This window comes from Oncorhynchus nerka, linkage group LG3 (assembly GCF_034236695.1).
Source record: "Oncorhynchus nerka isolate Pitt River linkage group LG3, Oner_Uvic_2.0, whole genome shotgun sequence".
In the NCBI taxonomy this organism is placed as follows: Eukaryota; Metazoa; Chordata; class Actinopteri; order Salmoniformes; family Salmonidae; genus Oncorhynchus; species Oncorhynchus nerka.
In genome coordinates, this window is record NC_088398.1 from 10,170,815 (window position 1) to 10,198,679 (window position 27,865).

The window sequence follows — 27,865 nt, forward strand, 5'->3', positions numbered from 1 at the left end:
GATATTCCACAGTAGTAGTGTTCTATGTCTCAGTGGTGTTGGTGTGGATATTCCACAGTAGTAGTGTTCTATGTGTCAGTGGTGTTGGTGTGGATATTTCACAGTGGCAGTGTTCTATGTGTCAGTGAGTTGGTGTAGATATTCCACAGTAGTAGTGTTCTATGTGTCAGTGGTGTTGGTGTAGATATTCCACAGTAGTAGTGTTCTATGTGTCAGTGGTGTTGGTGTGGATATTCCACAGTGGCAGTGTTCTATGTGTCAGTGGTGTTGGTGTAGATATTCCACAGTAGTAGTGTTCTATGTCTCAGTGGTGTTGGTGTGGATATTCCACAGTGGCAGTGTTCTATGTGTCAGTGGTGTTGGTGTGGATATTCCACAGTGGCAGTGTTCTATATGTCAGTGGTGTTGGTGTAGATATTCCACAGTAGTAGTGTTCTATGTCTCAGTGGTGTTGGTGTGGATATTCCACAGTGGCAGTGTTCTATGTGTCAGTGGTGTTGGTGTAGATATTCCACAGTAGTAGTGTTCTATCTGTCAGGGGTGTTGGTGTGGATATTCCACAGTGACAGTGTTCTATGTGTCAGTGGTGTTGGTGTAGATATTCCACAGTAGTAGTGTTCTATGTGTCAGTGGTGTTGGTGTAGATATTCCACAGTAGTAGTGTTCTATGTCTCAGTGGTGTTGGTGTGGATATTCCACAGTGGCAGTGTTCTATGTGTCAGTGGTGTTGGTGTAGATATGTCACAGTAGTAGTGTTCTATGTGTCAGTGAGTTGGTGTAGATATTCCACAGTAGTAGTGTTCTATGTGTCAGTGGTGTTGGTGTGGATATTCCACAGTGGCAGTGTTCTATGTGTCAGTGGTGTTGGTGTGGATATTCCACAGTGGCAGTGTTCTATGTGTCAGTGGTGTTGGTGTAGATATTCCACAGTAGTAGTGTTCTATGTCTCAGTGGTGTTGGTGTGGATATTCCACAGTGGCAGTGTTCTATGTGTCAGTGGTGTTGGTGTAGATATTCCACAGTAGTAGTGTTCTATCTGTCAGGGGTGTTGGTGTGGATATTCCACAGTGGCAGTGTTCTATGTGTCAGTGGTGTTGGTGTAGATATTCCACAGTAGTAGTGTTCTATGTGTCAGTGGTGTTGGTGTAGATATTCCACAGTAGTAGTGTTCTATGTCTCAGTGGTGTTGGTGTGGATATTCCACAGTGGCAGTGTTCTATGTGTCAGTGGTGTTGGTGTAGATATTCCACAGTAGTAGTGTTCTATGTGTCAGTGAGTTGGTGTAGATATTCCACAGTAGTAGTGTTCTATGTGTCAGTGGTGTTGGTGTGGATATTCCACAGTGGCAGTGTTCTATGTGTCAGTGGTGTTGGTGTAGATATTCCACAGTAGTAGTGTTCTATGTCTCAGTGGTGTTGGTGTGGATATTCCACAGTGGCAGTGTTCTATGTGTCAGTGGTGTTGGTGTAGATATTCCACAGTAGTAGTGTTCTATGTCTCAGTGGTGTTGGTGTAGATATTCCACAGTAGTAGTGTTCTATGTGTCAGTGTTGTTGGTGTGGATATTCCACAGTGGCAGTGTTCTATGTCTCAGTGGTGTTGGTGTAGATATTCCACAGTAGTAGTGTTCTATGTGTCAGTGGTGTTGGTGTAGATATTCCACAGTAGTAGTGTTCTATGTGTCAGTGGTGTTGGTGTGGATATTCCACAGTGGCAGTGTTCTATGTGTCAGTGGTGTTGGTGTAGATATTCCACAGTAGTAGTGTTCTATGTGTCAGTGGTGTTGGTGTAGATATTCCACAGTAGTAGTGTTCTATGTGTCAGTGGTGTTGGTGTGGATATTCCTCAGTAGTAGTGTTCTATGTCTCAGTGGTGTTGGTGTGGATATTCCACAGTGGCAGTGTTCTTTGTGTCAGTGGTGTTGGTGTAGATATTCCACAGTAGTAGTGTTCTATGTGTCAGTGGTGTTGGTGTGGATATTCCACAGTGGCAGTGTTCTATGTGTCAGTGGTGTTGGTGTAGATATTCCACAGTAGTAGTGTTCTATGTCTCAGTGGTGTTGGTGTGGATATTCCACAGTGGCAGTGTTCTATGTGTCAGTGGTGTTGGTGTAGATATTCCACAGTAGTAGTGTTCTATGTGTCAGTGGTGTTGGTGTAGATATTCCACAGTAGTAGTGTTCTATGTGTCAGTGGTGTTGGTGTGGATATTCCACAGTGGCAGTGTTCTATGTGTCAGTGGTGTTGGTGTAGATATTCCACAGTAGTAGTGTTCTATGTCTCAGTGGTGTTGGCGTGGATATTCCACAGTGGCAGTGTTCTATGTGTCAGTGGTGTTGGTGTAGATATTCCACAGTAGTAGTGTTCTATCTGTCAGTGGTGTTGGTGTAGATATTCCACAGTAGTAGTGTTCTATGTCTCAGTGGTGTTGGTGTGGATATTCCACAGTGGCAGTGTTCTATGTGTCAGTGGTGTTGGTGTAGATATTCCACAGTAGTAGTGTTCTATGTCTCAGTGGTGTTGGTGTGGATATTCCACAGTGGCAGTGTTCTATGTGTCAGTGGTGTTGGTGTAGATATTCCACAGTAGTAGTGTTCTATGTGTCAGTGAGTTGGTGTAGATATTCCACAGTAGTAGTGTTCTATGTGTCAGTGGTGTTGGTGTGGATATTCCACAGTGGCAGTGTTCTATGTGTCAGTGGTGTTGGTGTAGATATTCCACAGTAGTAGTGTTCTATGTCTCAGTGGTGTTGGTGTGGATATTCCACAGTGGCAGTGTTCTATGTGTCAGTGGTGTTGGTGTAGATATTCCACAGTAGTAGTGTTCTATGTGTCAGTGGTGTTGGTGTAGATATTCCACAGTAGTAGTGTTCTATGTGTCAGTGGTGTTGGTGTGGATATTCCACAGTGGCAGTGTTCTATGTGTCAGTGGTGTTGGTGTAGATATTCCACAGTAGTAGTGTTCTATGTCTCAGTGGTGTTGGTGTGGATATTCCACAGTGGCAGTGTTCTATGTGTCAGTGGTGTTGGTGTAGATATTCCACAGTAGTAGTGTTCTATCTGTCAGTGGTGTTGGTGTAGATATTCCACAGTAGTAGTGTTCTATGTCTCAGTGGTGTTGGTGTGGATATTCCACAGTGGCAGTGTTCTATGTGTCAGTGGTGTTGGTGTAGATATTCCACAGTAGTAGTGTTCTATGTCTCAGTGGTGTTGGTGTGGATATTCCACAGTGGCAGTGTTCTATGTGTCAGTGGTGTTGGTGTAGATATTCCACAGTAGTAGTGTTCTATGTGTCAGTGGTGTTGGTGTGGATATTCCACAGTGGCAGTGTTCTATGTCTCAGTGGTGTTGGTGTAGATATTCCACAGTAGTAGTGTTCTATGTCTCAGTGGTGTTGGTGTGGATATTCCACAGTAAAAGAGATAATAAGAGGGGGAGGAAACACAAGCAGGAAAAAAAGAACACAAAACAACTTTCAAAAAAATGTCTCGCTCAGAATAAACAAGCCCTCTCCCCAAATACCATCTATTGTGCTGTGTCTAGATAAGGCCTCTATATCGGGCTGCAAAATGCAAGCTCCATTTCTCTGTACTGAATGGTTATCCTTTTGTTTTGACTCAGGATCTTTTGTCTTCCTCTCATTGTCTCTCGCTGCATGTGTTTGTGTGTGTATATGTGTGTATATGCGTGTGTATGTGTGTGTGAAAGTGTAAATATCCCACTGTGTGTGTGAGCGTGTGTAGAACGACAGCACATAATTCTTAGGCAGCTGAGCTGAAGAATTTGTTACAACGGGCATCACTGCTCCCTACCGTCAACAGGTCTGATTGGGCCAGGCTGTAATCTCATTACCATGTCTCCTACAGGAGTTGTGTGGACTTGGAGGGAAGCGAACAGAGGATACCACCCACCACCCAAACACCACCATAGTCTCTAGTCTCCAGACACAGACACAGGCTGAATCTGTGACCGCCTGCATCTGCTTCTCTGGTCTTCAGACATGGTCCTGGCTGAAGCATGCCTGTGTTTGTCTCTCTCCCTTTATCTGGTGGCCTTGTCTCTAATGCTTTATCTCCTCCCCACCTCGCATTCCAGACGCACTTTTCTTATCTCTCTACCCATAACCCCCTTTTCTCCCCTTTGTGCATTTTTGTCGTCTAAATTGCAGTCTAACAGCTTTTTAAGAGCTGTTTTGCTGGAGTTGAATCCTCCTAGACTCCCCTTTCAGCCTTTCTTCCATTGTGAAGATTCTTGGCTCAGACCTGGACCTCTTTTATACGAAGAAGATCAGCCCATCCATCCACACGCCTGCCCCCCTCCCCTCCCCTCACCACCCAACACCCTCCATACCCACCATTCTCTTCTACCATCCGTCCATCCCTCCACAAGTCACCCTCTTCGCCAGCTTCCCCCATCTCCCCTTCCTCTGTGTATCTCTCACACTATACAGTCAGTCAGCCATGATCCCTGAAATCAGTGCCTTGCAAGCCCCTTTTCAGAATTATATATGGTGTTAGTAATTATTGATTTGTCTTTTCTTTAGCTCTTTCTGACACAGCGCCTTCTCCTCTCCACACTCCCCCGTCAGCATCGTCACACAGCCTCCCTGTCCCTCTCTCTCTGTTCTCTTTCTCTCTCTCTCATTCACACACTCTCTAATTCTCTCTCTCCCTTTCCCTTTCTCTCCCTTCATTTTTCTCCATCCCAAGCGTGAAAATTGCAAGGGTTTGTGTCAGCTTGTCAACACACTGTGCTAGAAGAACCAGGACAGCAGGAGGCAACAACGAGAAAAGACACACTGGAGTGAAAACCTGAGGTACTGTACGGTTGTAAAAAAAAATAACCATAAAAGTGGTCTCCTGTCAGGTCTCAATTGTAAAGGGTCGGGGCTGTAAGAGGTGATTGATGGAATGCTGTAATCAGTCCGTCACATGTGCTGTCACCCTGCATGACGTTGATTTCCACGCTGCTCCCATCAGGGCGAGGCGGACTGCGAGGGAGGCGGGCCAATGAGGAGCTGATCGCATGGGCAAGCAGCGGCTGTGTCTCCCTGGGCACCTGCCACCACAGACACAGTGGATGGAGTGATAGAGAGGTGGAGAGGAAAGGAGGAGAGGTCCGAGTAGTGCTGAAGGGATAAATACCGTGTGTGTGGAATGTCTGTGTCTGTGGATTGTGAAGAGTGTGTGTGGAGAGAGAGAGAGAGAGAGAGAGAGAGAGAGAGAGAGAGAGAGAGAGAGAGAGAGAGAGAGAGAGAGAGAGTGTGTGTGTGTGTGTGTGTGTGTGGAGTGTGTGTCAGAGACATTGGCACAGAGACATTGGCACAGACACTTCCTGTGCTCTCTCTGGTGTCTCTAGTGAGGAGGAGAAGTTCTCTGAGTGTCATTATACCACAGTTGCCATTCCATTCACTGCTCCACTCCAGTGCCTAAGAGCTGACACTATACAGGGGGTGGCTAGCTGACTGGCTGGCTCGACGACTGGAAATGAAAAGCCATGAAAAATAAAGAGGAGGGCAGAGGAGGGGGTTGGCGGTATAAAATTGTCTGTACACATCAGCCAACAGTCTGACAAGATGTTGATTGAGCCAGTCTTGTCATTTGGTTCCCTCTTGCCCCCTGGTGTTTTCAGTACAAGACAGCTGCTGGCTGAATCAGTGTGTCATACTCACTCCCAGTCCGCCCCCTCGATCTATCTCTCTCTCCTCTGTCTCTCCCTCTCTCTTCTCCCTCCTTCTCTCTAGTACTGCTTGGAAGGGCTTTCAGTATAATTTACTGTGCTTTTAAATCCTTAACTTCTTGTACCGTTTGCAAAAGCCTGGGTTTAGTGTGCACACAACAGCTGACATGCTGGATAAAATGGCACTAGTGCTCAACATGTGATGGGAAGCCGAGCTGCTCAAAAATGGCAAGCAAAAAAATAAATAAAACTCTTACATCCACCTCACTTCGCTCCCCAGCTGCAGAAAACCACAAGTAAACAAAAACAAATAATTAAACAATAGATTAAAAATCCATAAAACAATGAAAAGATCATGTTAGAGTGCCTCCTCCCCTTTCTTGCTCTCTTGCACTTTCGCTCAAAGGCAAAGGAAATGAAAACAAAGGAATTCTCCACTTAGACTCCACCACTGGGACTCTGGGTCCAATGCCCTGGGGTGTCAATTAATTTAGTCCAGGGATTTGTGGCCTACACTTCCTAATTGAGCCCAGTGGAGGCCCCCTTGGCTCTTCGCGATAAGAAGTAGTGTTTTTTTTTCTTTCTTTCTTTCTTCCTTTATTGTTATTATTTTTTAATTAGGGTGGTAACGTTGTAAATGTATGCATGTCAGTACTATTGTTGCCTGCTGATGCTGCTGTGCTGTGTGCTGGTGTTGTTGAACTATAAAGCAGAGGCAACCTCTGTCGGTAACAGTGGTGGCGGCACATTGAAGTCAAAGCAATTTTTTTGTGTGTGTGTTTGAAAATAAAGAAAGACTGGTTCAATGAGAGTCTCATTAGTGCTGCTTAATGTGTGTACTTTATAAAGCTTAGAGGTTAATGTCGAATTGGCATCCATTCCGTTGAAGCTTCCCTCTAATTTGAGATGGAATTTTTTTCTCTTCCCAGGACCTGACAGAGGGCTTCAGAAGGAGAAAATTACTTGTGTGTGAACTGTATATCCAACAGGGATAAACATGAATGTAATTAAACCATTCCATGCTTTTTACTCATTCTCACTCTCACGGTTGTATCACACAACTATATTATTTTATTTTGTCTAAGCTACTCTTCCCCACACCTCTGTGTGCATGAGACTGAAACGCAAATTACCCAGTGACGTCCCGGGAGAGCCATAGATCCCGGGGAAACAACGTAGACCTCTCCTCCACAACCCCAGCGCCTGTGTCCTCTTACAAACCGTCTTCAAACTGTCGTTTACTCATCAATGCCCGCTGTTTCACCGGCCACCACCATTTCTATTCCCCTTTCTCTGGGAAAGGTGGGGAAAAAGCCAAGTTTTAATTAAGCGCCAAATTTTACTCTGTTCATCAGATTACTTCTGCCTTGAGACATTCTTTTAAAATTGGTGATGACTAAGGGATTTCAGAGTACAATAAAGAGAGGAGAGGGGGAAGAAAACATTACCTGCCGACCTCAGTACATCCTGCTTTGTGTTGGGGAAGAAGAGAGGGAAAGGAGGGAAAAACGAATTTCCTGAAACTCAATTTCTTAAGCGTTGATTAGTGCAGCCGCGCAATTAGAGTGAAATGTGATAACAGGCTTTTTTTTTCAGATTCCACCGCTTCCTCTAGAAAAAGCAGGCCGTGATTAATGAATAAATTATTAATGAGAGAACTAATTAATCAATTAATTATTAAGCAAGCACTCTGAACAAGAAGACGGGGAGGATGGCAGCCAGCAGGGAAGAAAAGGGATGGAGGGATGGGTTGAGGTGTGTGGTATTAGAAAGAGGGGTATTTGGAGGGAAGTGTCTGCCTGTTTGTTCACTCAGTTTGTTTAGTTTTTCCGAGGTGGGTGGGAGGGAGGGAGACGGAAGACAAGAGTGAAGCCAACCCTTTAACATTTGTTCAGCTCGTGTCTTCTTCTCTGTGAACTCCTGACTCAGCTAGTACTGTCTTGTAAGTGCTGATCTTGTAACGTCAGGCATTGCAACTTCTCCAGTACATCAAGGCTATGGTCATGTGGTTGTGTAATGGCGGAGCCTGGCAGAAACTCAAACTACTATGCAGGCACTGGGCGGCAAAGTTGTTGGGCGGTTACTGCTGGCACGTGGCCACACGACCAACACCCAATGCCCCCTTCTCTCTCCCGCAGATAACCCAAAGTCCCCCCCCCCCCCACACACACACACACACCCCACCCCCTGGCTTTAAGTAGGACACCCCATCAATCTTTGATAATGTGCGGCGTGGGCCTCTCCAGTGTGACCAGGGGCTGATGAGACATCACAGCGGGGACTTGATGTATGAAATGTGGGCCTGGACTGTAATTGTGATCTACTGTAGTGTTTCCAGTCAAGTTTGACCTTTTTTCTTCCATATTCATCGCTGCAGTGAAAGAAAATATGTGTGATCTACTCCCCCCTCAGGATCCCCCTTCTCCTCCCCCTCTACACTTTACTCAGTGCTGGTGGGACTGGCAAATGTCCCATAGTGCACACACAACAGGATATGACACACAAAATATTATTTTATGATGGGATGGGTTTACTGTGGGCCATTCAAATGCAACATAACTCTATAAAGCCTATCCTTCTCCACCCTACTCTTACCCCAACCTCCTCCCTTCTTACTCCAGGAAAACATATCCTCAAAGCTTCAACAGGAGAGGAATAGCTTTCATCCCAGCTTGGTATCCTTCCTGGCATTTATTGCTGGCCTTATTAACAGAGTTGTGAGTGACAGAGGCAGAGAGAGAGGGAGAGGCAGAGAGAGAGAGAGGCAGAGAGAGAGAGACCGCCGGCAAATGTATGACCATATTAGAGACACATATCTCCCTCAGATTACACAGTGAGCCACAAAGAATTTGAAAACAAAGCCAATTTTGATAAACTCCCATATCTATTGGGTGAAATACTACAGTGTGCCATCACAGCAGCAGGATTTCTGACCTGTTGCCACAAGAAAAGGGCAACCAGTGAAGAACAAACACCATTGTAAATAAAACCCATATTTATGTTGATTTATTTTCCCTTTTGTACTTTATCTATTTGCATATCATTACAACACTGTATATAGCCATATTTTGACATTTGGAATGTCTCTATTCCTTTGGAATGTAATGTTGTGTCATGTTTACTGTTCATTTATTATTGTCTATTTCACTTGCTTTGGCAATGTAAATATATGTTTCCCATGCCAATAAAGCCCTTTGAATTGAACTGAATTGAGAGAGAGAGAGAGAGAGAGAGAGAGAGAGAGAGTGAGATAGAGAGAGAGAGAGAGAGAGAGAGAGAGAGAGAGAGAGAGAGAGAGAGAGAGAGAGAGACCTTTACCAGGCATTACAGGCAGGCTGAGGATGATGCCCTGTGCTGTGGACCCATATCTCTGTTCTTCCACAGGGCTGCAGCAGACTTCTCTCCAGAGGGCCCTTAGAGACCCTCCCAGCAGCCCCCACTCTCTCTCTCTCTCTCTTTCTCTCTCTCTCTCTCTCTCTCTCTCTCTCTCTCTCTCTCTCTCTCTCTCTCTCTCTCTCTCTCTCTCTCTCTCTCTCTCTCTCTCTCTCTCTCTCTCTCTCTCTCTCTCTCTCACCCTTTGTCTCTCTTTCTCCCCCTCCTTCTCATTCCCTCTCTCTTCCTCTTTCCCCTCTCTCCGTAACTGTAACTCGGTATCCCTGGTGTTTACTCACTGTTGCTGTTTTCTGGCCTAATGGCAGCGTAGAATTGCAGATTTCCTCGGAGCTCAGTGGGTGTGAATGGGTCTTTGTCCTGCAGGCTGGGCTGGCCCATTGACTGGAGGACCTGGACATATGGTCCCTGACTGTGTGATGTGCTGGGACGTGCCTAGCTGAAGAATGCTGTGGGCTGGGCCCTTGACCTCTGCCTGGCCCTTAACACCTTGCCTGCCTGAGCAAAGCTGGTGGCTTGATAAACTTAACCACTTCATTGTGTCACTCCATTTTTCTGGAGTGGGGTTTATTATTTGGGGGGGTTTGTTAGTTGAGGGACAGATGTGTGACTGTTTCACCACTCACACTCAAACACACACACAAAGGAAGAGACACAAACAAACACACAGAGATGCAAACAGAGAAAACACACACACAAAGAGAGAGAACTAGAGAAAGAGACACACAAGCACACACACATTGCCCTGCAGCTCGCCTATCTGCCTGGCTGCAGTAATGGATAGAGTCTTGGTGCCAGTGCCAGTATCTTTGATGTCCAAACCTATATTGGGAGAATCTCACTGTGTCTCAGTGCGATAAGGCCTTTAAATTAAGTGTCTAACAAGGACGTCCAGAGTGTCCACAACGGTGACATTGCCAACCAAGTATAACCCCATCAATCAGGGAAATGGACCACTATCTACCCACACCATGACTGTCCACTCCACACAGCAGCCAAAGTTTTAGCTACTGCAATTATGCCAAACGGCTATCTCTCTTCTCTCTCTGCAAATACTGATTTATAATTTTTTTCATTTGCAGTTCACAGCTCATCTGTCTGTGGCCCCTGGTTTGTGGCACTGATAAACAAGTGGAGCGTTGCAGGCTCTTAAAGCCATCCGGGGAGATTATCGATCATTAGACAGAGCGTGGAGATAACCCTCTCAGCTGGCCATATCGTCTCCACAGGATATGGTATGAATCACAGGAAGTTGAGATCAATCTACTGTATATAGATTGTGCCGCTTGATTACAGATAGGAGAAAAAATATCCCATTTGGCTTAAACCACCCCAATGCCTGCGAGTGCGTATGTGTGTGTGTTTAAGCACACGAGAGAGAGGAGATTGGGAAAGAGAGATTGTGTGGCATATCATATATTTTTCTATTTCCGTGACTTCTGGGGTTTGCTGAAGCCACCTCTCTGCCTCCCATCCTATTCCACCACCGCCATGCAATCTGTCCCACCTCCACTCCTTCACTCTCCTCAGCCTGGCCTACTCTTACATCTCCCTTCTTGAGAAAGGCTTCTTTTAAATCAGCTGAAAGCAGTTTAGAACAATCAAGCAGACAGATTAAAAGTGAAAAGAAAAGCGGAGGGAGGAGAGCGGGAGAACCGGAGAGAGGGTAACAACCCAAAGAATGGAATGGTGGAGAAAAATATTGAGAGAAGGAAAAATGAACCCTTTACTCCACCTCCCTCCCCCCCCGTCTTCCCTCCCTCACCCCTCTCCTCCCGCTCTGTCCCTCCTCTTGTTCCTGACCTACTGCCATTCAGCTCTTGGGTAGATTAGGCAGCGAGCGGAGCTGGAGGACAGGGTAAACACTATGGGGGAACAAAGATCAACAGGAGGCCACCTTATTGGATTGTAATTCTGAATGGGGGAGATCTTGTAGAGGGGCGTGTTATACAGTGCTGTGGGACACAAGTTAGAGTAGAGTGGTAACACCAGGCCAACTTTACTTTCATCACCTAGCCTACACTCATCCCCCACCCTTTCACTAATATTCCCTCCCTCCCTCCCTCCATCCTCTCTTTTTCCTCTCTGGTTTTCTCCCCCCTTCTCTATCTTTACCGGCTCTTTCACATATTGCCTGTGAGAATGGCAAACAGAAGCTTCTCAAGCCACTCCTCAGAGAGCTATTTGTCATCCCCCTTTCCCGGGTTCTCTCTCTTTCTCTCCCCTTCTCTTTTAACAAGGTGGAACGAGACTCATCCCCTAGAGGCGGCTGTTTGAACGATAAGGTTAAAATGGGCTGAAAAATTGGGGAAGATTATTTGATATTGGACAGATTGAATTATCTGGAGTGAGAGGGAGGGAGTGAGAAGGAGGAGAGCAAAATAATTGTTCTGCAGTGCCCCAGGAGGAAGGGCTAGTGTGGAGGAGGAGAGGAAAGAGAATGAGAGAGAGGGAGTCTGGTTTTATATTAATGGTCACCAAACTCAAAAACAAGTCAGGATAACGAAAAGGGTCTTATTTTTTCCTCTCAAGAGTCCAATCTTCCCAATCCACATCCCTGCTAATTTGAGTGTGAAAACGCAGTCTGTCCGAGTCGAGCCAGGAATTCTACATATGTGTGAACTTTCTCGCTGACGTTGAATCAAACCCGTTGGCCCCTCTGATTGGGCTTGTGTTCAGGTCTCTCATGTTCCCACTCGTCCCCCTGCGCTAATTACAGAGAGGGCTAATTAATGTAAAGTGTCAGAGAGGACCCTGCCATCACAGGCACACACGCGGTCTAACACGGGAGAGAGAACGGTCTAACACGGGAGAGAGAACGGTCTAACACGGGAGAGAGAACGGTCTAACACGGGAGAGAGAGCGGGGGAAGAAACACACCCACCCGCGCGCAGGCAAGAGACAAGCCGTCGTCACCTCAACAGCCTCACAAAGCGATTCATTAATTGGTGTGAAAACACACACACACACTAATGTTATGGGTATTCGGAGAAGCTGTTGCTCGTTAACACATTACCCAGGGAGGGAGAGAGAGAGAAGAAATTAGAGAAGAGTGGTTGGTTGTTTGTTGCAGAGAGGGGGAACATTTTGACCCCAGTGTTGTGTTTGTACATTTGTGGTGTTGGCCAACACAGTTCATGTTTCACACAAGATGTCAGCTTCCTCTTCCGTACCCCCGGCGGTAAGTGTGAAAAGGCTTTTCTAGACCACCGTGCCTTTCTAATCAAAGCTACAGGAAATGAATCAGAAGCAACAGTTCCGAATCGACCCCAGAGGTAAAGGTGGAATTGACATGGCCACCGTTCATTTTCACACCATTAAAGCACCCGTCATGCTCCTACGGCACAACTGAAGAACCATAGATTTTCCCTCCCCATTCATTCCTGTTCTCACCTAAGTGTAACTAGTGTGCTGAGAGTCGGGAAGCAAGTTCAGGGAGTGAGTGTTTTAATAAATAAATGAAACAATAACCACGTAACACTACACTACACTACACTACACTACACTACACTACACTACACTACACTACACTACACTACACTACACTACACTACACTACACTACGCACCAACATGAAAACATCAATAACACCTGAGGAAAGAGCCAAGGGGAGGGACAGATATAGGGAGGATAATCAAGGAGGTGATGGAGTCCAGGTGAGTGTCATGATGCGCTGTTGTGCTTGACGATGGTGACAGGTGTGCGGGATAATCAGCAGCCTGATGACCTAGAGGCCGGAGAGGGAGTTTTCGTGACACTAAGAAAACCATGCACCACTTAAAAAACATATCTGCTGTTAACTAAACCGAACAAAAATCAAAAGCACACACCAAACAAAACCTTCACACAACATAGTCACTATTAGTAGTCACTAACTCCCGGAGGTGCAAGACAAAGGAGCACAAATCTAACTGGCTTTTAAAGACCTCCAAGAACAATCAGAACTCTTTTTTAAGAGAGAGATCACTCTCGCCAGCCCCTATGGTCTTTCTAAAGGACTGCTCAGTCAGTTAGCCAGTGTAAGGCAGTTAGGCCGTGGTCTATGGAGCAGTGAATGGCTAATCCAGAGTTTGAAGGACCCAGAACCGCCCTCCTCGAGCCCAGGCTGAACGCAGACTGAATGGGCCTCGGAGTAGGACTGATTGCCCCACAGTCTATGGTCAGCTTTTTTTAAGTAGCCTGTGATTGAGTGGTTCCATTAATGTCCCATTTATCTTCCTTCCCTGCGCCAGAGCTCTGAAAGAGCGGGTGACACTCCTGGACACACCCACGCAGAGTCAGGAGAACGGAGCATGCGCTCGGGCGCACGTGCACCCTCACTCACACACATACATGCAGAAACCATCTCTCATGCACACACACACACACACACTAGAGTCGTGACTGGACCCAGGCTTTTCAGAACCCCAAGGATATGACCACTTTATGTCTATCTAGTGCACTACGAGCAACTTCAAACTGCCAGCACTGTCACTGTGTTAAAAGATAAACAACTGTGACGGCTTGGTACAGTCATTCAATAGTTCTCAAATAACACCAGAAATACTGTCAGTCTCTCAATAACTCCAAAGACATTTGTCGCTCAGCATACACGCTTTTAAAATACAGAGGGCTGAATTAATGCAGCTGAAGCCCCTGGGCCCAGGCCCAAGAGGAGGCAAACATATATATATATTTTTTTTCAACAAATAACAATAAAGGAAATATATACTTGTATGTACTACTTATGTAGTATTTTTTTATTTATTTTGTATTGCAACCGCCAACCACAGGAGAATTTAGGAGTGTAGACAGCCTGCTGCCGCTCTGCTAATCCTCAGATAGGGGAGGAGAGGAGGTAGGGGACACGTCGGTAACTGGAGGGCCCTGCCTTCGTTGGGTAACTGATGAATAAAAAGTAAAAAATGTACTGCAATAATAAATACATGTGACTGGTCAATTGTGTGAGTCAGGGGCTGGGCCCAAGCGACAACCCCCCCTCACACACACACACAAAATACCCAACAACACAGGAGACCACTTTCAATGTTCAAAAACACCAGAGAGCATCATTTACCCATAGTGGATCAATAGTTTATTAAAAAAAATAACTGTGGATTAAGTTTTATCACAAGCACATACAAGTAACTGCCAAAATATAGGAAACACCAACATAAAGTGTATTTGATTTTTAATTAACCTTTATTTAATAGTGTGTGTCTTATAAGGGTGTTGGGCCAGCATGAGCTGCCAGAACAGATTGAATGCGCCTTGGCATAGATTCTACATGTGGACTTAAACTTTGCCAGGAAAATGCATTTACTCAAGTGTTTGGAAGTTACCGGTGTGCCTACAGTCAGGAAGGCTGCAGTTTGGCAGTATGCACGTCAAATATACAGCTTGTTGCATTGTGGCCATAGACATATAATCCATAGAGGGTTATTGTAACCTCTTACCCTGGCAATTTGACTATTAAACTCATGGGTACACTAGCAATGGATACCAGTCCTGACTTGAATGGGAACTAGCATCTATGGATTATATTTCTATGGATGGTTGCAGCTGTCGGTTTGCGTTTTGCAGATTTCAAAGTACAAGTAAGGGAAGAATATGCTGTTTGTAAAAAAAAAATGGCTACTGCTGAAAAGAGAAGACTAGTCTGTCTGTAGAACCAATAGAAACAGTTTTGCTCAACAACTCCCAATTAGATTTCTTAATCCGGCCCTGAAAGTATAACAGGAGCTGCAGGTTTTTCACAAACGATCTTCCCCAGACTGATTAGTCTTGGGCTGTAGTTTCAGACAGTAACCTGTAATCATCTCACTCCAGACATCTCTCCATTGAACAAGTTGAAGGACAGACTGAGGACTTGCTGCTCTTCTGTTGTCTGCCTGCAGCTTACTGCTCCACATGTTCCCCACCTCCTCAACCTCACACACTCACAAACCAGGGTGTGTGTAAAGTGGTGCTGGGGTGTGTGTAGTGGTGCTGGGGTGTGTGTATAGCGGTACCAGAGAGTGTGTGCTGTGTCTTCTTAGTGATGGTTTGGCAGGTGGCTGTGTTTGAGGTGTATGAAACAGAGATAAAACGGTGTGTGTGTGTGTGTCAGGGTTGTGTGTGTGTGTGTGTGTGTGTGTGTGTGTGTGTGTGTGTGTGTGTGTGTCAGGGTTGTGTGTGTGTGTGTGTGTGTGTGTGTGTCAGGGTGTGTGTGTGTGTGTGTGTGTGTCAGGGGGTGTGTGTGTGTGTGTGTGTGTGTGTGTGTGTGTGTGTGTGTGTGTGTGTGTGTCAGGGTTGTGTGTGTGTGTGTGTGTGTGTGTGTGTGTGTCAGGGTTGTGTGTGTGTGTGTCAGGGCTGTGTCTGACGGAGACAGGAGCAGGGCCCTGTGGCCTCACACATGGAGGTTGGAGACCCTCCCAAACAACTGAAAACAAACAGGCACTTCCAGGGACCAGACACTGCCTTTGATCTGGAGGAGAGACGATCTCTTGCTCTCTGTTTCCCTCTCGCCCCCCCTTTCTCTCCCTCTCCTCTCTCTTCTGCTTCAGAGTGTTAATCTTTCTCTCTCCTACTCTTTCTCTCCCTCTCTCTCATTCCTCATCTCCCCTTGCTCTCTCTCTCCCTCTCTATCCCCTCCCCTCCCCCTCTCCCCACCTCGCTGCATCAAATGGGGTGACTTTTCAGGCAGCATTGGGCTGCACCTCAAAGTGCAGGCTGTGAAGACATCTTCTCTCTCATCCATTATTGTTCCGTCTCTCTCTGTCTCCTGTACTTTATACCACACCCCTACTCATCCTCCTCCTCCTTGGCAGCCTTGAACGTTGAAATGGAGAGGGACATTTCCATCGTCTACACATCTCATTTCATCTGCACCTCTGTATCTATCTCCCTGTGGCTATCTATCGCTCTTCTCTGCCTTTGTCTGTTTATCTTTACGTCTAATTATGCTGTCTCACTTACGCAATTAGCGCACAAACAAATGGCTAAACCCCCCCTCAGCAGAGCCCTGAGAAAACAAATGATGGAGAACAATGGGTAGAAATGGCTCCTGCACCAAACCACATGATGGATGCAGCCTGGAACTCCGCGTCTCATCGCCCTCTCCCTCCCTCCGTCCACTCCTCTCTCATCCAATGTTATCTCCTGCTCTATCTGTCTCTATTTGGAAACTCCCTGAAAACCTGCAGTATCTATACTCTCTCCTTCCCTCCCTCCAGCCCAACTATCCTATCAATAGCAGGCTATATCATCTGTCATAGACTGACACTGGATTCACACTTACATCATCTTAGGCAATGTCATCACATATTGTGTATGTGTCTGTAACACTCTCCCTCTCTCACTCCCTTTCTCTCTTTCTCCCCTTTCTATCTCTGCTTCTCCCTTACCTCTATCCTTGCTGTTGTCTCTATTGACACCCCCCTTCCCCCTTCCTCCCCTATCCTCCAGAGCTTTCCATGCACCATGGCTGGGACTTTCAAAAGCAAACAGACATCATCCTGTAGCAGAAGGGCGTAGTAGCCCAATCTGTGGAGGGAACAATCAGTTCTTCCCGCTCCTCCTCCTTTTAAGGAGTTACCAGATTGGTGCAACCCTAGGAGGGACTGCTGCTGTCTCCTGGCGGGGGTGCAGGGGTGTAGAGGTGTATACGGTTTGCCCCTGTCACTTAGCTCTCCGGACCCTAACCCTGCTGGAATTCTACTGGAATGTAGTCGGGATCACGGCCCATTCATTATTTAGCACTACCTCATAAACTGAGATAGTTTTGGAAGTGGGTTCAGATTCACCTCTCCAACACCTCACCCACCCACCCACACACACACACACATGCATGCACGCGCACACACACACACGCATCACACACACACACACACACACACACACACACACACACACACACACACACACACACACACACACACACACACACACAAAACCCCTTCTTCAAAAAACATTCTGTGTCTTAAGTCCATCTACCTGGCAAAGGGATACCTCAGGATGTAATGTTTCGCCCTGAGGCGTTGAAACAACCCCTTTCAATTCTTCCACCCCGGATTCTTACTTCAGTTACATCTTTGTTATTCTTTTAGCTACCCTGTGCTGGGAGAAAAACACAGGTTCGCTTTACACCAATACAAGCATATACATTACCTTTAATTCTAAGCTGCTGGCAGTAAATCCTTCTGACCCCCCCTCTCTTTCTCTCTCCCTCTCTGTGTCTCTCCCCCCCCCCTCCTCCCCCAGCTGAGGCACAGCTCTCTCTTTCTCTCTCTCAGTCTCTGTGTCTCTCTCTCTCCCCTCTCTCCTCCCCCGGCTGAGGCACAGCTCTCTCTTTCTCTGTCTCTCTGCTCAGACAAACATCTCCTCCCAACCCCCTGTCCAGAGGATCTCCAATGCCTCTCTCTGTGTGAAGCTCCTGCTTTTCATCACCACAGAAGTTGGAGACCCACCTTACCCACCTACTGACTCTCACCCCTATCCCCCAAACCCTCCGCCGCCCCCGGCTGTCGCCCCACTCCTCACCGTGCCTCTCCTCTCCAACACAGCTCGATAAAATTACCATGTTTGGACATTGAGGGAGCCGCAGTTAAAAGCCTGATCGATGAGCTTTGACTGACACCCCTCAGTTGATAGCAAATTGGCCGGCTTTCCTAGCGGCCTCCCACGGAGAGTTTCAAAGCCTTGCTCTAAATTCCCTGCTGGAGGAGAAGGGGGAGAAGAAAAAGTTGCTACACTTTCCGCCAACCCTTCACCCAGCTGTCTGCCACTCAAAACAACACCGTGAGGAAGAGAGACCTACCTTTCTCACTGAGAGAAGGAGAAGGAGAAAGAGAGTTTAAGGAGCGGTTTCCTTTCCCGTCCGCCGACGGTGTTAACGGTTGAGTCACTATCACAATATTTGCCCTCAGATTCCTGTCAGTTTAAACTGGCAGGAAGCAGGAAGATGGAGCTCTTTGTTTGAGGAGGAGAAAGAAAGAAAGACAGAGAAAGAAAGAAGGAGACAGAGAGAGGGGAAGGAGGGGACCTGAAGCCCAGGGGATCATGAGAGTTGTCCCTCCCTGCACGCACTCAACCCTCTGGTCTCTGTAATGTCCGCCAAGCCCAGCCAGGCCATCGCTTGTTTCCTTGAGTGCATTCCTTTCCCCCTGGTTGGGTTGAGTTGAGTGGAGACATGACATCCTGAGAGATACAGCGTCATTAATTAGACAGTCGGGCTTTGACTAACCACTCCATAAAGGGCACATAGCCCCAAAGACAGGAAACACTCATCTCAGCTCATCATCCTCTGCCCCAATGCATGCCCTTGACCCCCTGTCTTAGTGTGTGTGTGTGTGTGTGTGTGTGTGTACTATGAGCAACACATAGTTTAGGGCGTTGCTTTGATAAGCTCCTCATGAGTCACTTATGGATGTGCACACACAACAACTCTCCAAAATAGCACACAATGGCCACATGATATTAACTTCGCTCTGCTCAAGCGGAGTCACTGAAAATCGGACCGCATCTCAAGAACGGATCGAGCGGGGAATAAAAATAGATAAATAAGTAGAAAATATATAGATAGACAAATAAATAGCTTCTCACGGGATTCATAACCGAATGGGTTTTTCCCCCTCAGTCCCTTCCCAGCTGCCAGAAACACCCCCCAACATGACAATCTTTATAAGAAGGTTGAGGAACACGGCTAGTGAAGATAACATAGGCCCAGATATTGCTGCAACATGGGAGATACATTTCAATTTGCTGTTGGTTTCTGTGTCTCGGCAGGAGATAGGAAATTCTTGTCTTGGAGGGCAGGAATTGATTGGAAAATAAAAACGAATGCTTGGTCTAGTATGTTGGAGCTCTCTCTATGCTCTCTGGGTTTCTTGGGTTGGAGGTCTTGCCAAATTGTGATACATATCTCTAGAAAGATGTGATACCCCCCCATAAATGTTAACCCCCCAATTTTTTTTTTATTTCACTAAAATAGCTGGCTGGCTGGCTTGCTACTGTTTGAACACAGGCTGTGCTACTGCTCTACTCTCTCCCTCCGGGCTCTGTTTTAATGATTTGTAAAGAATTAACCCAGGGTTCCCTCTCGCTGTACAACTGTTTGGTGGAGGAGAATGCAGAGAGTACACAGCCTCTGCTCTCTCCCTACTGTGTTCTAATCAGTGGGTGATAATAGAACCCAGTAATCTGCTGGCAGTGGATGGGAGTGGGAATGTTGTAGGACTGGTAGGGGCCCTGGGCTGAGAGGCTGAGAGGCCGGACGGCATGTGTGTGTGGATGGACCAGTTATTTGGAAGAGGAAGCTGACACAGCCCCTCCATTGTCCCTGTCTTTATGTGTCACTTCCTGCAAGGACCTTCCTTGCCCCGGAGGGAAACAGAGGTGAGGATGTGCAAAGACAGAGACAATGAGAGAAGTAAGGGAAGGAGAGAGCAGTGAGAGTTACAGAGTTAGAGAGAGAGAGCAGAGAGAAACAGAGTTAGAGAGAGAGAGCAGAGAGAAACAGAGTTAGAGAGCAGAGAGAGAGAGCAGAGAGAAACAGAGTTAGAGAGAGAGAGCAGAGAGAGAGAGGGGGAATGAAAAGAGGGGGAGAAAATAGAGCGAAGAGAGAGGAAGCGAGTGAGAGAGACAAAGACAGGGATGGCCAAGTGCCCCAGCTGGTAGTACAGCTCCAGCATATCTTGCCTGGCTGCCCACACAACACAAGGCCTTCCCTGTTGTGTTGAGCCGTGCCATCAACCACATCCAGTGAAGTAGCTAACAGCTGATAACAAGGCCCCTGGACACAATGCCAAGTTCTTTATCTCTGTTTCTCCGCATGGCAAAGCTGATTAGAGAGACAGAGCTTGTTTTATGAAGCCCCATTGTTTATATTATCCCACCAATTGCTGCCTCTGTACACAGCAAAGTTGTTGAGGGGATGGGGGTTGGGGGGATTGTGGGCCAAAGATGAGTGAGGAAGACCCCAGGGGTCATTGTGCTGTTTGTCAAGGAGGTGAGGTCCGAGGAAGAAGACAATGCCAGTGTGCATGAACATGTCTTGGGGCTGGAAGACAGTAACCCATTGTTATAGCTTCTCCCCTCTGCACCCCTGTATGACTGTCTTTCTACATATGTCTATATCACTGCCTGCCTGCCTGTCTGCCTGCCTGTCTGCCTGCCTGTCTGCCTGCCTGTCTGTCTGTCTGTCTGTCTGCCTGTCTGTGTGCCTGTCTGTCTGCCTGCCTGCCTGCCTGCCTGTCTGCCTGCCTGCCTGCCTGCCTGTCTGTCTGCCTGTCTGTCTGCCTGTCTGCCTGCCTGTCTGTCTATATGACGGTCTGTCTATATAACGGTCAAGCAGCCATCTAGACCGTACAAAGACAGTCCACTGGGAATTAACCTCTCGTAAGAATACACCCTCTCCGTCTGCCTCTCTGTGTCTGTCTGTCTGTATGTCTGTTGGTTTGTCTGTTAGTACCTTCGGATGAGTCAGTTCTGAGTTACTGGAGGGAAAGTGAAAGTGCAGATAAAGGAGGGCTCTCTACAAAAGGTTAAGATGTGGTCGGGAATGGATATGAATTGTTGGTTTTCTGAGTGTACTGGTCTGGGGGGAATAACTCTTGCAGAGTGACTCACGATTAAGTGTCTACAATTTCACTCAAAACAAAACAAATCTTAAGAGCTCTCATGCCATGAACAAAAACTACTTTTAAAGTTTGATTTGTGCCCCCTCCCCTGAATCCTATTCCTTTCCATAGTCTATGAGGTCTGTCTGGAAATCAAATCTCCACCCGTTTGAGCCATGGGTCCATTGCAGAGAGCACTCCTAGTGTGGGAATGAAAGTAGGCCAAACTCATCCATATCTTGGCCATGGGTGTGTCTCCTAAATAATGCAACAGACTTCTACACAAGACGGATTCTGCTGCGTCAGCGCTATTGTGACTGTGCACCCCTGGTCTGACACTCATCCTCAACTTGGCTTCTCTTCTCCCACTCTGCCTTCCAACTTATTCCAATTTACCCCCCCCCCCGAAAGGAGAGAAAGATGGAGAGAAGTTAATGATGCTCCATGGTATTCCCTGGTGTTTTCCCGCCGCGTGTCAACTTGATCATCACACTGGTAGTTACACTTCTGAGTCATGTCTCTCCTCCTCCTCCTCCTCCTCCCTCTCCCTACAACCCCTTACACCCCCACTCCTCTGTCCCCCCACTCACTCCGCCCAAGCCTGACTCCTCCGCAAGAATTCAAAGTAGCGGAGGCTCATGAAATATGCACAGTCCCCCTAAAACAAACCTCCCTAGCCACGCTGCTACTGGATCGCCCAGAAATATTTCTGCCACACAGCTCAGATCCAGGACAAATCTCTGCTAATGGGGAAGGGGGAGGGGGAGGGGGGGTCAAGGAGGCAAAGATATATGTTCCTCTGATGGTGCCTGTCTAGGCCCCATTGTGTATTTACAGTATATCCATGGTGGAAAGCTGTGTTTGTTTGTGTGTAGATGAGTTCTACTAGACTTACTAATGCCCCACAACACATTACCCTCACTGGGCAAGTTCAGAGGAGGATGGTGATGGTAATGCATTTTTAGGGTGCTTCATTGGGTTTAGACACAAGTGGCGACAGCCAGGACTTGAGGAAAGAGCAGCGAGGGAAACGTGTGATCTCAGCTCCCAGCCTTTGAACTTGGCCCTATGAGACTCAGCAAACCAAAGCTAAAGGTTCCAAAAAAGAGCTCATTGAAGATTACTCAGAATACTGATGCAGGGTGGAATCCAATTCCAGTGGGAAGCCAGGGGACATTCTGAGAAAGCAAATGATGGATAGATGCTGCCGTTGCTCCTGCTGCAGAGGAGGGCCACAGAGAGGACATACATATGGATGGGTGAACAAGCATTGAACAACCAAGTTTTCTAGGACTGTGTGTGTGTGTGTGTGTGTGTGTGTGTGTGTGTGTGTGTGTGTGTGTGTGTGTGTGTCTGTCTGTTTGTGTTGCAGCCTGTGAACCATGCTGGCTGCTGCCCCTCCCCATCCAGCTGCTGTCTGTCTGTCAAGAAATTGTTCTGCTGCTGGTGTCATCTTACACCCGGTCCCCTCTAACCCCCCCCCCCCTTCTCTGATGATCTGATGAGAAAAACATGCGTGACAGACACAAAGTAAATCTATGACTACTCTACCAAGACAAATGGAACATTACAGTTTGTTTGCCATTGGTGGTGTTTGTTTGTCAGGAATGGATCCACTAGGACCCTGGAACTCTGCTGTTGTTTGTTTGTCAGGAATGGATCCACTAGGACCCTGGAACTCTGCTGTTGTTTGTTTGTGCTCCTCACAGTCAATAGTTAGGGGAATACTGTATTTCCCGATCCTCGTTGACAATTCTTTAGGAGGGAAAAGTCTGTTTGTGCTTGTGTTCCAGTTCCAGCAGGCGTTCCATCTCCATCTCCTCTCTCTTCTCCTCCCAGAGGAGAGTGGGTGTCAGTGTGACAACGTTGTGTATTCTGATTCAACATTTAAATTTAATTACTGCCTCCCCATGTGTCTGTACTCGGCTCTCGTTCATCAAAGACAGTGGGAAGAAAACACGGCTTAACTGCCAATAAACATTTTGTTTTTAATTCATTTACTGAGGCGTTGACCGAAAGCGCTCTACTTTACTCCTGGATGCTCAATGTTAATTGGAAGAAGTAAGAACCTCTGAATCCGAGGGGTCGGGGGATTTGAAGCCTTTATCTAGAGCCGAATCAAAGCCGGGGTTAATAATACACCAAAACGAAGGAAATCTTTGTTTAAAGGCATGGAAACTGGAAACAACAACACACATGCATAAAAATAGAGCCACGAGGGGTTGGGTATGAAATTATACAGTTGAAGTCGGAAGTTTACATACACCTTAGCCAAATACATTTAAACTCAGTTTTTCACAATTCCTGACATTTAATCCTAGTACAAATTCCGTTTCTTAGGTCAGTAAGGATCACCACTTTATTATAAGATTATGAAATGTCAGAATAATAGTAGAGAGAATGATTTATTTCAGCTTTTATTTCTTTCATCACATTCCAGTGGGTCAGAAGTTTACATACACTCAATTAGTATTTGGTAGCATTGCCTTTACATTGTTTAACTTGGATCAAATGTTGTTTCGGGTAGCCTTCCACAAGCTTCCCACAATAAGTTGGGTGAATTTTGGCCCATTCCTCCTGACAGAGCTGGTGTAACTGTGTCAGGTTTGTATGCCTCCTTGCTCGCACACACTTTTTCAGTTCTGCCCACACATTTTCTATAGGATTGAGGTCAGGGCTTTGTGATGGCCACTCCAATACCTTGAATTTGTCGCCCTTAAGCCATTTTGCCACAACTTTGGAAGTATTCTTGGGGTCATTGTCCATTTGTAAGACCCATTTGCGACCAATTTTTAACTTCCTGACTGATGTCTTGAGATGCTTCAATATATCCACATAATTTCCCCAGGGTAGCCTAGTGGTTAGAGAGTTGGACTAGTAACCAAAAGGTTGCAAGTTCAAATCCCCAAGCTGACAAGGTACAAATCTGTCGTTCTACCCCTGAACAGGCAGTTAACCCACTGTTCCTAGGCCGTCATTGAAAATAAGAATTTGTTCATAACTGACTTGCCTAGTTAAATAAATAAATAAAAATAATGCCATCTATTTTGTGAAGTGCACCAGTCACTCCTGCAGCAAAGCACCCCCACAACATGATGCTGCCACCCCCGTGCTTCACAGTTGGATGCTGTTCTTCAGCTTTAAAGCCTCCCCCTTTTTCCTCCAAACATAATGATGGTCATTATGGCCAAACAGTTCTATTTTTGTTTCATCAGACCAGAGGACATTTCTCCAAAAAGTACTATCTTTGTCCCCATGTGCAGTTGCAGACCGTAGTCCGGCTTTTATGGCAGTTTTGGAGCAGTGGCTTCTTCCTTGCTGAGCGGCCTTTCAGGTTATGTCGATATAGGACTTGTTTTACTGTGGATATAGATACTTTTGTACCTGTTTCCTCCAGCATCTTCACATGGTCCTTTCTGTTGTTCTGGGATTGATTTGCACTTTTCGCACCAAAGTACGTTCATCTCTAGGAGACAGAACACGTCTCCTTCCTGAGCGGTATGATGGCTGCGTGGTCCCATGGTGTTTATAATTGCGTACTATTGTTTGTACAGATGAACGTGGTACCTTCAAGTGTTTGGGAATTGCTCCCAAGGATGAACCAGACTTGTGGAGGTCTACCATTTTTTTCCTGAGGTCTTGGCTGATTTCTTTTGATTTTCCCATGATGTCAAGCAAAGAGGCACTGAGTTTGAAGGTAGGCCTTGAAATAAATCCACAGGCACACCTCCAATTGACTCACATGATGTGAATAAGCCTATCAGAAGCTTCTAAAGCCATGACATCATTTTCTGGAATTTTCCAAGCTGTTTAAAAGGCACAGTCAATTTAGTGTATGTAAACTTCTGACCCACTGGAATTGTGATACAGTGGAATTGTGATACAATTATAAGTGAAATAATCTGTCTGTAAACAATAGTTAGAAAAATGACTTGTGTCATGCACAAAGTAGATGTCATAACCGACTTGCCAAAACTATAGTTTGTTAACAAGAAATTTGTGGAGTGGTTGAAAAACGAGTTTTAATGACTCCAACCTAAGTGTATGTAAACTTCCGACTTTAACTGTACATTTTCTATGACAGTGGTCTCACTCAATCAAAGGGGCCATTGTTGTTTACTATCCATACAGAATGATGTATGTTTTGGCTGGTGCAATCACATTTCCTCTCTGCGGGATTAATAAAGGATTATGTATTCTTACAGAATAACGCAATAGTCGATATTGCCTACTGTGCTGTAACTATGGAAAAAGTACCCTAGAGGTTTTATTAGCTCTATATGGGTTTTACTTATATCATATTCAGGCATGTTGATATTGCATAACCATTCAAAGTCCACATAAACTGATTTTCTAGCACATAATAACACTGGTAACCGGAAGGTTGCAAGTTCAAACTCCCGAGCTGACAAGGTACAAATCTGTCGTTCTGCCCTTGAACGGGCAGTTAACCCACTGTTCCTAGGCCGTCATTGAAAATAAGAATTTGTTCTTAACTGACTTGCTTAGTTAAATAAAATAACAAATAAAAACACATGCACATACAGCCCAAATTAGTAGCCTATCAAAAGAAAGACCCATTGTTTAGAACAGTTGAATGTGAAACCTCCTTTCCTAAGAGGCACACTAATTGGACATTGAAGAGACGTATAAGTACAGCGACAGTTATAGTAAACTATCATTGGCAAAGGCCACTGCACAAATTATTGACACGCCAATGTTGACTCCCATCAGACGATTGCCCCTAGTGGCTGAAGTCCTCACGAAAAAATAACACAAACGAGCTGTTGGACAGATAAAATAAAAATCACTGCACCATGCCCGGGGTCTGTAGGCTGCCTTTAATATACATTTTCTTTATTTCTAGATCGTTTCATTATTGACCTTCTGTGTAGCTTAGTGGTGGTGCAGCCTTTTCCACCTAGCTGCGTTTGGCTATGGAATTATTAATTGGAGACTTGTGTTTAAAAACCGTCTCAAATCCAACCCCATGGCTGTTTATGCACTTACAACAAGACATAGCCTAGCTGTCCCCCCTCTTAAACCTAGTTGGTCTGGACTTTCGGCTGAGTGAGGTCTGATTCAACTTTATAGGCTACATTGTTACTTTCGATATAGATGAATAATACAATAGTGTTGTCTGATAAACTACAAATACAGGTTGCATAATAAGCTGTATATATTTTAATATAAATGACACACGCCTTTTGATAAACTTATGTAAAGGTCGGCTAAAAAAGAGATGGAGAGCTTGTTTCGGCGGTCTTATAACATAACGTGGTTTATTCACACGCTTCAATCCCCATGCAATTCCACTTTGTGTTTCAAATATAAAGCCCATTCAAAAATAAATGAAATATGGGTGAGATAGGGGGTGTGTGGGGCGAGAGAGGGAGTGTGTCGGGGTGGAGAGGTCGAGTCCTAGCTGGTGCATTTTAAAAGGTCTGCTTTGCTGCATTAGGGGAATGTTCCCAGGTTATCTCTACTAGGCTATACATGTTGCTCGTTATCATGTTTCCCCCCACATCTCATTAGAAATTTTGATCGGTGATACCTGCGGCCAACCTCATAGGCTGCTATCCTTCGCCTGGTAGACTAGTGCGAATATCTAGAGGCGGCTAGAAACACTTCCTCTCTGTCCTTCTCTCTTTTATCTCTCTGCTGTATCTCTTAATTTATATTTCTCTTGCTATCTGTCTCGTGCTCTCTCTCTTTCACTCACTCTCACACACAAAAACCATTTGCTTCAACAGCGACTTCTGATGTCACCGCATACCCCAATGGCAACAATTCCGTTTTACACCAGTTTTGATCTGTTAGCATCGTCTATAGCCTTATGTCTGCATATCAAAGAAACCCGTGCACTAACATGATGGACTTGTTTCCAAACGATCAGCAAAAAAACACCCCGCCTAGCCTACACCAGATAAATAGCCCGATGCGTAAAGCAACAAAAACCGCATCACCTCGCCACTGTGCGCTTTGGTAAGGGTCGGCGTTAGTGCCATTCAACCAGTACCCCGGGTCAGCTCTTTCAGTAGCGGAACTTTGACTCAACACCTCAAGACAAACTATAGTTCCTCGGAGCAAAAGCAGAGCCGCAATATGATATCCTCTCTCATCCCCGTCAGCACAGCGCATCGACTAGGCTACAGTTTGACGCAGCGCGCCCTGAACGGAACACGGAGCGAGCATCTCATGAGTTTATAGCAATAGCGCAGAAAAACAACCAGCAATTTTTTTTTGACAAGAACGGTTTTCTTACCTGTTCCCATAAGGCAAATGACGAGGTATAACGGCAACATTTTATCTTGTCTTCTGTCGCCGGTTCGGCTGTGTTTTCCCCGAAAGTGTAGGACGGGAATCTATTGTTCCGTCAATGCGACTGGGGTGAGGGCTGCCGCTTGCTGGTTATTCTCCACCGCCGTGCAAAGCAATATCACTGCTTGGGTACATCAAACGTACCGGGCGATGTCCCTGTCTCTGAAATCGTATGCTTCTCAAAGCACTGGTATTGTCCGAAAACTTTGCAAACAGTCATTTAGGAATTATTTTCCATAGTTAGGAACTTTTTCAGTATGACAGCATATATGTATCCTCGGTTCGATCAATGTATTCCTCTTCCCTCTCAAGTTGGTGCAACTGACTGTTTTTGAATGAAGTACATCTCACCGTCTGTTTGTCCACAGTAGTATCCAGAATGCGATTCTCTCTTTTTCCTGTCGGTACTGATGCTGAGCTGCGCCCCGTCCTGCTTCTCGCGCAGTTCTGTCTAAACACAATGAAGTTGCTGCTCTCGCACACCTCCGCTCGAGTCTCCCTCTCTCACTTGCTCAGCTCTTTCCCTATATCTTCAGCAGCTCATACATACACACTCACACTCTATCCCGTTCTCCTCTATTTCTCGTAGCAGTCTGCTAGGGGATATAATCCACACTGACAATCATCTGTTTAGGATCCTCTGAATTTAGGCATATCAAAATCTCAGAAGGGGGTGGCTGCTGTGAGCTGGAGCTGAGAACTCCCCTTTCCCATTGACAAGAACACAAACTAGTGACGAGGGGTACACTGGCCGACGCCCCCGGGGACCCGCTATTGGTTGACAGGGGACAGAACAACCGTGGGATTAACATCCATATGCAAAAAGTGGTTGAATCTCTAATATGGAGCAGCTATACAGATGTAGGGTCTTCATTTGACCCAGTTTCCTACAGCAGGAAAT

The 27,865-nt window shown here is 46.0% G+C and overlaps 1 protein-coding gene across 9 annotated transcripts in view; it reads right to left on the minus strand.

Annotated features, from left to right (window-relative positions):
- The window catches only part of LOC115113959 (kin of IRRE-like protein 3), an 83,707-nt gene extending 56,091 nt beyond the window's left edge, over nucleotides 1-27,616 (minus strand). For 6 of the 9 annotated variants that reach the window (XM_065008223.1, XM_065008256.1, XM_065008252.1 and 3 more), the window contains exon 1: nucleotides 26,909-27,614. In XM_065008223.1, coding sequence (XP_064864295.1) covers nucleotides 26,909-26,948 — 40 coding nt within the window. In that variant the 5' untranslated portion in view covers nucleotides 26,949-27,614. Of the gene's footprint in view, nucleotides 1-26,908 lie in introns of all 9 variants that reach the window. The other 3 variants (XM_065008235.1, XM_065008216.1, XM_065008258.1) reach the window with 2 other exon arrangements.
- Between the last annotated feature and the right edge of the window lie 249 nt (nucleotides 27,617-27,865).